At 31.6% G+C, this 12900-nt stretch overlaps 1 protein-coding gene across 1 annotated transcript; it reads right to left on the bottom strand.

The window, feature by feature from the left end:
- Window positions 1–10006: 10006 nt before the first annotated feature.
- On the bottom strand, window positions 10007–12597 carry LOC143911656 (coiled-coil domain-containing protein 97). Its single transcript, XM_077430640.1, has 2 exons — window positions 12476–12597; window positions 10007–12229 (listed from the first exon to the last, which is right to left on the bottom strand). The coding sequence occupies exon 2, from the start codon at window positions 12225–12227 to the stop codon at window positions 11181–11183; it is 1047 nt and encodes a 348-aa protein (XP_077286766.1). The 5' UTR covers window positions 12228–12229; window positions 12476–12597; the 3' UTR covers window positions 10007–11180.
- Between the last annotated feature and the right edge of the window lie 303 nt (window positions 12598–12900).

Raw genomic sequence — 12900 nt, forward strand, 5'->3', positions numbered from 1 at the left:
CTGATTTTATAATTGGAAAAAATAAAAAAAATTAAGGATATCAATGAAATCTTCTTACGAGTCCACAAATTTGAAGAAATTATGACAAAATATAAATTAAAATGATTTCGGTTTTTATTTTATGTATTGGGAACTCTCTTATATGTGTGTATGTGAATATATAAAAATATTTCAAAATATATACGGCTAATGATGTATGTAATTAAAATATATTATATCTATAGTATAATACTTTTGATATGAAAATATTATAGGTATTTTGTATTTGTTTTTAAATAAATGATATTTATTTATTTATAAAAACTACATATTTCTTTTTACTATCCTAATATATTCCAGTTAATTTTTGAAATATTCACATCATTGAAAGTATGTTTGTATGTATATTATTACTTCATAAATCATTACGCATTTATCATATATGTACATACATAGGTATATTTTTACAAAACACGATCATAAAAATATTATTCAATTTTATGACGACATTAAACGTGAAAGAAAAAAACATTTAACTATTAAATTATCATCGGCTTAATTTACCGTAAATAAAAATGCATCCGAAAATACTTTCACTGCATTCGCATCGCATACGTATGTATGTACATACATATTGAACACATGTATACATATTTAAGCAAGATTTATACGACGAAGAGGAGAATCATCGAGGAAATGAGGTCGAAAAAGGGAAATTGTCGAGACGGCACCTATGTATGCAACCAGAGTTGGGTCAAAATTATAATAAACGAACATCAAAGGAGGTCCGTTACGAGGCGCAGCCGCCCACATGTGAGCCGCCCACGGGCACGGGCTTCTTCGTCTGACAATCGTATTTCACGTCCATACGTGAATTTGCCGCCCATGGGAACCGTGTCATAACATAATTGTTACATCGGTGTATTGCTTGAACAGCGATTCCCAACACTCGTCTAAAAACATACATACATACATATAATTTGATGCACATAATGATAAATGTGCTACCACAAGATTATGAATTGCTATTGGCTCCACCCGGCTTCGCTCGATATTTGTAATATAAACGGCTTAAACATGGCTAATCTAATAGTAAACATTCATTTGTTTTTTCATTCAATTTATTTGAATAGTAAACGACAGCCAATCAGAAACGAGCTACACACACACACACGAAGAAAGGTCTTTGTTTTGAAAACATAGGGACATTCATATTAGATTATAAATTCCAGTGAAATATTTACTAGGCACATAATAATTACAATATTTACTAGAGCTGAAGTGGATTCGACAATTGAAAATACCAGACTTGATGTTTTATAAAAGTGCGTCTACATATTTAATCGATTTCAACATTGTCGTTTGTCACTGAGTGTGTGTTCGTTTGTGAGTGTCACTTTTTGCATCTTTGGAATAAACAATATTTTATTTATTACAGTCACCATCAAAATATCATATGTATGTATGTACGTTCTTCGTCATAAATTTATTTTATTTTTTGTTTTTCTTCTCTTTTTCTAATGTAGGCCATTGTGGCGCATTAGGTTCTTCCTGTAATGCCACAATGATCCATAACTATAAATAAATAAAATAAATACATAGGCTTTTGAGCTTTTTTTCCCTATTGTGTCTTAAATGCTAAAATTAAAATAAGATAACACCTATGTACATATACGTATGTATAATAATTACTAACGAGAAAAATAATATGTAAAATAGATAAGTGGATCAGTAACTATGTACATATATATATGTAAGCAACAGACCCACTGAAACTCACCAAGCCAAAAAACCACAATATACATAAATCTTTGACTTAAAAGAGTTTTAAGTTCAAAATAATATGTACGTATAAATGTATTATGAACAATTATAAGAATTGTTAAAGTATTTATGCAGTGCTGACAGGTCAGACTTGGATATTTGTGACTCCAAGTCAATCGTTGCCTATCAAAGTTTGGCAATCTAACTGATTTCATTGTTGAAACGGTTCCTCTTCAAATTTTGGCAAAACCTTCCTACCCACTATTTGAATATGATTTCAAATTCATAATCTATAAATTGACATCATATGCATAAGTTTAATACCATATGGGCATCATAATAAAATACAAATTAAAAAATTGCCAGTAGCATGGCTCGGTGATTGGGCTTTTGCCTAGCACCGAGAAGCGCCGGGTTCGATCCAGTGAATTGACCTCGGTTAAAAAGAATTTATTCTGAGTATATTTGTAATGCTTCTGGTCAGATGGTTTCCTATCAGAGTTTGCCAATTTTTCTGATTTCATTGTTGAAACAGTTCCTTTATTAAAAATTAGCTAAAAACCATCCTACCTACTATGTCACTACTATTTGAGTATGATTATACAATAAAATTTATGTAAAAGTTAAATTCATAGATGTCTCGTTAGTTTCGAGTTGTTCAGTGTCTCATAATTCAGCAACGTGTATTAAAAAATGCTGCATTGTTTGTAATTGGCCAGGAAGGCGCATTGGGGTTTACATACATATATATAAAAATATTTAAGATGAACAGCAAAAAGTCAAAATCAAATAACTCTTACAAAGACAAAGACAAAGAGTCATTTATGCTGTGTTCAATGATATACTACATATATATAGTTTTATTTATATATATATATATATATATATATATATATATATATATATATATATATATATATATATATATATATATATATATATATATATATATATATATATATACGTATATAGTTTTAGTATATAGTTTTACTGTACGAGATGATGTCGGATCTGTTGTAATTTTGAAGGTGACACATTTCAATGTTGCAGCCACCAATAATATGTAGACGTTGAATGACGTAGACGTAGACGTAATTTGTAGAATAGACGTAGTTCTATTTTGAAACGTCACAATATTATTTAGAAGGCAATACATTTTACTATGTGTATTCGTTTATCAAAACCGTTGTTTATTATGTAAGTGCTAAATTGGTCACGTGAATAAATAATTCTGACATTTCTAAATGTATTTTATAATCAACAAAAGAGTTATTACGCATGAAATCAATATCGAAGTGAATAATAAATCGAGTAATAAATAACGATAGGCAACCCGTGGCATTAAAGAAGCGCTTTTATAAGACGACAGTCGTAACGGTCCATTCGAAGGAGACATTGTCACTTGAGGAACAACGTAACGTATGTAATTTATTTTCAGTGACTACTTTGTAGGGCCGATTTAACAAATCAATTCCGATACCAACACTATCAATATAACCGTATTTTAATAAATAAATAAGCTTATATAAATATATGAATAATCATACTGTTTTGTCTATTTCTCTTATCGTGACCAATTTCAACGACAGAACTCTTACGAGCTTTTCCCACAAGTTAAGAGAACGCTCATCGGGATTAAAGGACTTTAAATATTTTTAAAGAAATTACCACGATTGATAAATCGGGATAAAATTGAGTAACGAAGTTTCCCATTCGTATGATAATACAAAAGTTCATACATTTACATATGTACATATGTACAGTACCTACATATGTAATAACAAAAATAATATATGTACATACATATATATGTATGTAGATAGCTTCACTCATATTTTTATATTTTTTTCGCTATAGAGATTACTGAAGGATCGTTTTAAAAGCTAAATACGTGAAAGCTATTCAATCAATCAACCAACCAATACATAAAAATTAATTTCAATTAGTGATGAGCGTTAAATTAATATGCATTATTTATATGTATGTATATTTTTTTCCACATGCAATTAAAAACAAACACAATTCAAAAAGCATCAATTTTTCCTAAAAAACTTCTGGGAGACAGAGCAGGCAAAATATAATATATATATATATATATATATATATATATATATATATATATATATATATATATATATATATATGTACGTATGTACATAGTTTCAAAATTATAATAATAGGAATAAATTGGGTCCTCTTCCTATTCTATTTTTATTATTTTATGTGTTAAAATAATTAATTACATATACTTTAAAATAATATTATAAAACTACATAGGCCTCTCATAGTAACTAGCCGTGACGACGTGAGTACCTACTTCATATTTATTATATGTGTATAAATTTAATTGAGAGATTTTTCAATTTTTCTAAAATTGTTCAGTTAAATTTTAAAAAACTTTCATGATTCCATCAAGATATGAATTTCAAGAAGAAATATATGTATTTATGTATATTACACCTACTAAATACATACATATATGTAATATACAATGGTGACCGGAAAAATGCACTCGAGATAGTTACACTCTCGGGACATCCAAACTTTCAAAGGTGCTCAAGAAGAACTAACGCAATAGAATTCCACAAAAAAGCGTCAGGGGATATTTGTATGTTATCCAAGGGTAACAATCTTTTTTTGTGGAATTCTATTGCGTACGTTCTTTTTGAGGGCCTTTGAAAATCAGGACTTCTCGAAACTGCGCTACTATTCAGTGCAATTAAGTGCATCTTTCCGAGAACCGTAATATATTATACCACTTGCTATACATATAAACCTATCAGTGGCGTAACTACTATGACTCATGGGGACTGCGGTACATGCAACCCTTGGGCTCGGAAGGCCCCCGGCGAGAATCTCCAAATATTAATAAATATATTTTAAAGATAAATTAATTAACTTATCATAATTAAAAAAATAATTTTCTAATGTTAATTAAAGTGATTAATTAACATAAGAAAATCAATTCACACTGACTGAAAACAGCCTTAAGTGTGTAAGCAAAATATAATTAGACATATGAAGAGCGAATTCTTTGAAGTGAATTGTTAGACTTTTTTGTTATTTTACTTTGCAAATTACTGTCGCTAGTATATCTATAGAATGCACATTTGGCTAATTAAAATTAATAAAAAACTTTAGAAAAAATTCAATCGGCCATTCAAATTCGATTCAGTCAAATTCAATCCAGGACTTAGTGAACTTGAAAATCTTAAATATTGAACACGAAGAAGCTTAAAAAATGTCTTTGGAGGCGAGGGAAGACATTTACAATCTGTTACAATTTTTTATGAAACCCATACTTATACTGTTTACAAATTATTACATACATATGTATATATTAATATTTATTTATTTAAATTTGGACCATTGTGGCTTTACGGGGATCCCTAATGAGCCACAATGGTCGAAAATATAACAATGAGAAGAGTCGTATCAATATTTGTCGACATATTATATACATATACGTATATAGTAATATGACGACAAATATTAATAAAATAATCATCTCTGATAAGAAAATATCACATTCAGGCACGGCAACAACGTTTTCAGTGAGAAGTTGCATAGCTCTTGGAATTGGAGCCATCCGATAAAGAACTGTGCGGTCAGGAGGTACAACCATCAAATTATGATGTCTACCACCACGCACATAATTATTAGGGAAATAAAGTCTCAACCGTTCCAGCAACGACGGGCATGATGTATTACCACGTAGAAGCTGGAGAACAAAACGAATTAACGAGAAGTTTCTCCGAAATTTAAGAATATACATATTATAGGGGTATATATGTAATTATACCCAAGCATGTCCAAAAGGAAAGAAATAGGGTAATACCCATACTCTTTCCTATATAGTTTTCTATATAGGAAAGAGTTTTTTTTCGAAGACATGCTTTTTACACTTTCTCAATAATATTTATATATAATATGACGACAAATATTAATAAAATAATCATCCGTGATAAGTAAAAATGTAATAATCCAATTGATACATACATATATACGGAAGCAGAGACAGGCACAATCACCAAAAAAATATATGTATATGCACACAAAACAATTACACTGTTATAAACAACAAAACAAATGAATTCGAAAGAATTTAAATATTCAAATTTTCAAACTCCCAATAAATACATAAGTAGATTCATAATTGGTTTTTGCGAAATATAATATATAGTATTCGCAGTTGAACACATATTTCCTGATGAATTGTGGATTTATTTATGGCCGAACGGAAGTCCGTAGCATCCTCGGTGCAAATCGGACTTCCGGTTCACACCCACATCTAATGTTGGATCGATCGTGTTCTTAGCGTCGATCCAAGAAGTCGTCAAGGTGAAAGGCAGCATCGGGAGCACCGACTTCAGCCAGCCAGATCTATGAGACGCTCTGTGTCAGTAGATCAACAACAGGAACACATCTCCAACACATGGATGACATCGATGCGGCCTTGTTTTACCTCGTGCGCGACGATAAGGAATAAAAACTAGCAAAGCACAACACACATATGGCCCGCTCATCGGAAATGGATATCTCGATGACGATCGAGAATACTTTTGACATACGGAATGAACTAGCTTCAAACTTTGTACATTATATTTTACAAATATAATATAGGCAGCTCACGGCTAATCTTCGTGGAGTATGCGCGAGCTTCCAAAGCACTCGCTGTTTCGATATCGCAGGTCGTCAAAAACAGTCATTAATTGTTTATTGTACTGTATCGGAATTGTAGCCTCAATTATGCGCGTGCCGTATGCGACATACCTTTTTTCCAGAGATCTAAACATGGTGAGTCTGGTTTTTTTTCTGACGCCATTCTCATTCACATAGTGGGAAGTACGACACGACTTACTTGCTCCTATGTATCACTGCACTAACAAACCCACCCACTTAACTCGTCATTTGACATGCTTCTTCAAGAAAGAGATGCTTATTAACAATCTTCTTTCATTTATTCATTTTGTAAAGCAGTCCGGTAGCTTATGACAAGTGAGACGAAACTTTTTTGCTTGAAGTTGGTGAATGAGCGTTCCTCGGCTCCATATGGGAGCGACATTAGAAAACTGAAAATTATGCATATTGTTTTGTACAACATTTCTATTATACGTAAGCTGACCACATTCTCTAGCCTAATGCTCTTTTTATATTACTAGACGATTTCTTATTCAAAAAGCGAATAAATGTTTGAAGCGAATAATAGTGGCAAAAATAAAACCGAGTAAAAAATTAGAAAATTAACACTTACATACATTAGAAATATAATAAAATGTCTGGTGACACAGTCACACAATAAATCTTCGCTTGCTCCTGGACCATTTTTATATCGCGTAATTTTGACTTAAAATGCAACACCTCCCAAAAATCTAAGATGAAGAATTTTTACAACGAAAAAAACAGGAGACCTGTAAAGGGTGGTACAATTTCCGGTTAAACTAAATTTTACAATAAAAATTTAAGTAACTAATACTAAGTTTCAGTTTGATGGGACTACCAGTGTTCCGGTATAGACCGACTAAAAACTCAAATGAATGAACTTAAATGAATAAATCTAATATATAATTTCGAAAGAGACTTTGTATGTAAGTATGTACATATATATCTTTGGTTGGGAATTTCGTAAACAAGTCAAAATTTCTATGACGACGAGTCGATTTTTTTTTCGATTCAAATAAATTTAATAAGAAAACAAATGAATATTTGGGGTGACAGTCACCGCACCGAATGTTAAAAAGTCGAAAATGTTCGTTTACCATGCATACATATGAAAAACGGTTAGTATATATATATATATATATATATATATATATATATATATATATATATATATATATATATATATATATATATATATATATATATATATATCAGTGGCGTGCAGTAAAAGTCTCTCTCCCCCCGTCGTACATCCTCACTTAATTTGCGCGAGCAGGATACAACAGGAACAAGAGGAACTGGCTTTTCCTCCAGTATCCTGCGCGCGCACATTAAACAAGGCTTTATGACAAAAAGAGAGATAATTTCACCGCATTCCACTCATATATATTATATATAGATACATAGTACCATTTACCATGCACCCTTTTTTTTATCTTTCGACTTAAGATCTTTCGATTTTCGATCTTTGCCTTCCGATATTTGCTTTTTCGTGCTTTTCACTTTCGGTCCCGTGAGGTAGACCCGAATACTTACTATTAGATTCGCCATGTTTACGCTGTTAATATTACAAATACTGAGCGAAGCCGGGTAAAACAACTGGTATTAAATAATGGAAGCTATGTAAGTACATATGTATAATAGTTAAAAAGTTAAGCTTCAGAACCTGTAAGAGTGAAGAAAATTATACATAATTTGGAAATATGAAATGAAACACATGAAAACTAAATTATTGTGCAAGCATACTGTTATTTTTTTATTATTTCGGTCTTCGATATGGCCACCCTAGTTATTCGGATCGCACAAAAGGAAGATAATCGAAAGGAACGTCGAACGGAAAGAATGGAAAGGCGTTTGGCAGCGAAATGTCCCATCGGCCACCCGCAAGAACTCGCATTGCAAAGGCATCCGGCCAGACGAGGGCTACTCTGGTAATTGCGATGGCGACAACATTCGGCCAATGCGGCAGTAATTGCAGCACCACAACAGTAACTACCGAGGTGGTCCCACTGGGACCATCTGTCCTTTTACCATCATGACGGCGGCGCTTCCTCGTTTTTGTACTCAAAACATATACAAGTCCCATAAATTTACGATGTGTGTTCGCGTTAATTGCAAAACAAACATAAATCAATCGATAGCTTACCTTCAAGTTACTACAACGTTTCAAGCCTCTCTGGAATGTCCAATAAAGCTTATTTTATACAGTACATGGTTCGCACTTGCAAATAAAATTAGAATCTATATATATTGTATATATGTATATACATATATATATATATATATATATATATATATATATATATATATATATATATATATATATATATATATATATATATATACATATATACATGCCTGATAGCATCCCATTAGATGATAAACCAGTAGAATTAGTAAATAATTAGTTATATTTAGGTCAAATAATTGACATGTCTGGTAGTAAAAATGAAGAGATAAAGAGACGTATAAAATTAGGATGGAGTGCATTTGGACGGATGAATGGTGTTTTTAAATCAAAAATGCCATTCTGCCTGAAGAAAAAGATCTTCGATCAATGCGTTTTTCCAGTATTGACGTATGGATGTGAAACTTGGACACTGAACGCCATGATACTACACAAAATCCAATGCACTCAAAGAAGTATGGAAAGATGTATGCTTGGCATAAAGAGGAAAGACAGGAAGCGGAACACGTGGGTGAGAAGCATGACAAGAGTAGTAGACATAGTGGATAGAGTAAAGAGATTGAAATGGCAATGGGCGGGCCACGTGGCTAGGAGAATGGACGAAAGATGGACGGAAGATGTGATTGAATGGTACCCGAGAGAATACAAAAGGGTAAAAGGAAGACCGCAGGGAAAATGGGTAGACCGCGGGGAAAATGGGTAGACCGCAGGGAAAATGGGTGAGATGGATGAGAGTTGCGCAAAACAGAGACGATTGGAAACGTGTTGGAGAGGCCTTCATCCAGCAGTGGATGGTGTATGGCTGTAAATGATGATGATATATATAAAAATGAATGTCTGTCTGTCTGTGTGTCTCGAATAGGCTCCTAAACCACTAAACCGATTACGATGAAACTTTCAAGATTTGTTGTATGCATGTCCGGGAAGATTACTATGAAAATAAACGGTAAAAAGCCTCTTAATAATAATATTTGTAATTACGATTTTACTGGCGCGAAAGTAAAGCTATCCCGCCTTCAACGCATCACGCCGCGAGTTTGACAATAATCGCGCCGCGCCTACCTTGCACTCTTATTGTGGCATTGCAACGCGTGCCGGATTCAGCAAGTTAGATATAAAAATAATTGTCGGTACATTTACAATTGCATTCACAACACATTTACTTCTTAAATTTTATACATACTTCCCCAGGGGCACTTGGGCCTACCCAGTAGTGTAACTACTATGACGCAGGGGTATGCGATACATGCGGGTCTTTGGTTTAAGGAGGCTGCTGTAGGATCTCCAAATTATTAATACAGAAAGTGCAAAATAGGGCAATGCGTGCAATTTTTAATGTGTGGAAACGTAAGAATGTTAGGAGTGTGTTAGATGAATTGAAATGGTTGGATATTAGAAATAGACTTAAATTATCTATTACCTAGATATTTTAATAATTACATAGTTAGGAATAGAGATATTCGTAATCATAAAACTAGAAATCGGAATAAAATAATTAAAGGTAGAGTTAAAAAAGCAATCACTGCAGGTGTTTTCCACAGATGTGTTCAAATCTATGTATGTATAATAGCCTTCCTGAAAACATTAGATGTGCTAATAACATTGGTGCCTGCTTGAAGGGTGATAATGGATACTTCTGTGGAAGATGTAATTATATAAGTTAAAATGCAATGTTTGATATATTATGTTATAGTTATTAATTTTAGTTTGTTATTGTATTACACAATTAGCAATTTGCTTTTAAATAAATAAAGTTATGAATTAACATAAGATAATCAATACACACTGACTGAAAACAGCCTTAAGTATGTATTCAAAGTGTATTACTTTTTTGTTATTTTACTTTGTAAATTACTGTCGCTAGAGTAGAATGCACATTTGAATGTACCCCTCTTGTGTAGAAGTAAAAATTTCACTACATATTGTTATTTGAGCTGTTATATTTGAAAGTGGCGAAAGTCCAATATTCAGAAATAAAAACATTATTTCTATTTGACTTAATTCACAAATTGCCATCTCTTCTTTTAATTCGATATTTCCAGAATCTCGGAAAAGCAGAATAAACGTATTTCAGGTATTTTTATTAAATATTGTTAAATGCAAAAAATTATATTAAATATTTCTCGAAATCAAAAAAAGTGGACGTATGCCACTTTCAAATATAACGACTCATTTATTTAATGATGTAGACATAAATATGTTGTCTGTTTTCCAAATACTGTAAGAAAATAGAATTTTATCAAAAATATAACGATGAAGTTAGATTTCTATAACACAAATAATATGATGAAGGCGATAAGAGAATTAATAAGAGTATTTTGGGAGCCTTCTTCATTTTCACAACGAAATATGTATGTGCTGCAAAAAGGTTTTGTACTAATTATTTTTTTAAATAATATTCTGTGGCAATATTTCTTTTACATCATTAAATCAAGGAAATTAATAATTTCCCATAGTAAAAATATCCTATACTGAACAATATCTTGAAAATGATTTGATTTAATACCTGAAAATTTTCAATATTGTACATATAAAAGTAATAAAAAAGGTTTTCTTATTTAAAAATTATTTATATTTTGACCAATAACTATTGTAGATGACGATTTAAATGTATCATGTAAACTTCTAATTCATCGTCGCTTTCGTGCAGAATCATGTTGTCGCCGAGTTCAGTATCATTAACAGTTTCTGCTTCGGTTACATCTTTATCAGGCGACTCTGAATCAAAATAATTTTCTTCTTCATCTCTGCCTCGAACTACGATACAGTCGTAATCTGCGTTTGCATCAATGGATTGATAATCAAAATCATCGTCTTCTCCATCCAAGAAACTACGATACATTTCTTGAACGAATTCTTCCCGCAAAAGCTCTCTTTCGGGAGCTGTGATTGACGGTATTTCATCTACTTTGACCTTTTTCTTCACTTTTCTCTTTGTATTACTAAATTCTCCCCATTGAACATTGTTTTTAGACTCTTCATCGCTACTTGAACTCATTTCATTATCTGATAATTCCCGTTTCATCTCCACATCTTCTATACGTTTCAGTTCTTCCACTTCCGATTTGACATTACGCCTGTCGATACCTTCTAACAAAACATTCAACAAAGATATATTCTCCCTATCAATATTATCTCTGGCTAATTTTTCAGCATCTGTCATAAATTGACCGACGAGTTGTTCATATAATAGTGGCTTTCTATGCATCATTTCAGTTTCAGAAAAATATGTATCATCTTTAATCATTTTGGAAAGAGCTTCAAATCGTCTATTTTTAACTAATACTTTTTGTTTAGCTTTATTCAATATAAGTTTTAGCTGCGCTATATGGTAATTTAATTCCTCATTGTCATCAACAGACATCTTACTTAAGTCTTCAAAATACGGCAAGTGTTCCATTTTTAAATATTTTCCATATTTTTCCAAAAAGTATAAAGCGCTTTTGTTAAATACATCAAACGCAATGGTCTTCTTTTCACTGATTTTTAAATCTTCTTCTCCAATTTGTTGACTTTTAAAGCAAATGTTGATATCTCTTACCAGGTAATCAATAATATCGTGTATTGCATCATATGAATCGTTTGTTTTCTGATCATCTCTTAATTCATCACATTCTAAGTTTTCAACATCCATGTCTAAATAAACAAAATAAAAAAACATATATTATCAAATTAAACAGACTGATTAAAAAATAACACATGATAAATATGTATTGATCACACCATTTTTTTATCACAATTTATAAAATAGATTCTAATATAGAATCGGAAAATTTATATATACCAAAAAACCTATTTTTATTAAGATTTCCAGTAAATGATGAAACACGCATATCAATATATACACACAAGTGTTACAAATTAACTATTAAATATACATACCCAATATAAATATATTTAAAGTACACTTTTAAATGAGAAACAAATGAAATTTAGAAAATTACATTTGTAGACAAAACGCACCCAAACGTCAACGAACTGTCAATGAACAACCGCATTTACTTGTTACCAACATAAAATCTCTATGTACAAAATACATTTAAAAATTAAAAATATGTGTACAAATTATAATAAAAATGATTGAATAGTATTTCCATAGGTTAAATAGAGTTTTAGCGTCCATTATTATCACACGGTTTTAGGTTAGCAGCACTGAACTACTCACATAGCGTACAAGAGTTTGCCGGTTCGTGGAGTTTTCATGTCCTTTACTTTCAAAATTCATAACTTACGACACACAACAATTTCGACGAAGTTTGACAACGATAACACCTATAGATGAAGACATAAAGGTATCTAATAAAGAC

The sequence above is a fragment of the Arctopsyche grandis genome, chromosome 5 (genome assembly GCF_051622035.1).
Source record: "Arctopsyche grandis isolate Sample6627 chromosome 5, ASM5162203v2, whole genome shotgun sequence".
NCBI classification, from domain to species: Eukaryota; Metazoa; Arthropoda; class Insecta; order Trichoptera; family Hydropsychidae; genus Arctopsyche; species Arctopsyche grandis.

Bases quoted from the DNA above. Each gene is read 5' to 3' on its own strand.
- LOC143911656 (XM_077430640.1), bottom strand. From the start codon at position 12,227: ATGGATGTTGAAAACTTAGAATGTGATGAATTAAGAGATGATCAGAAA.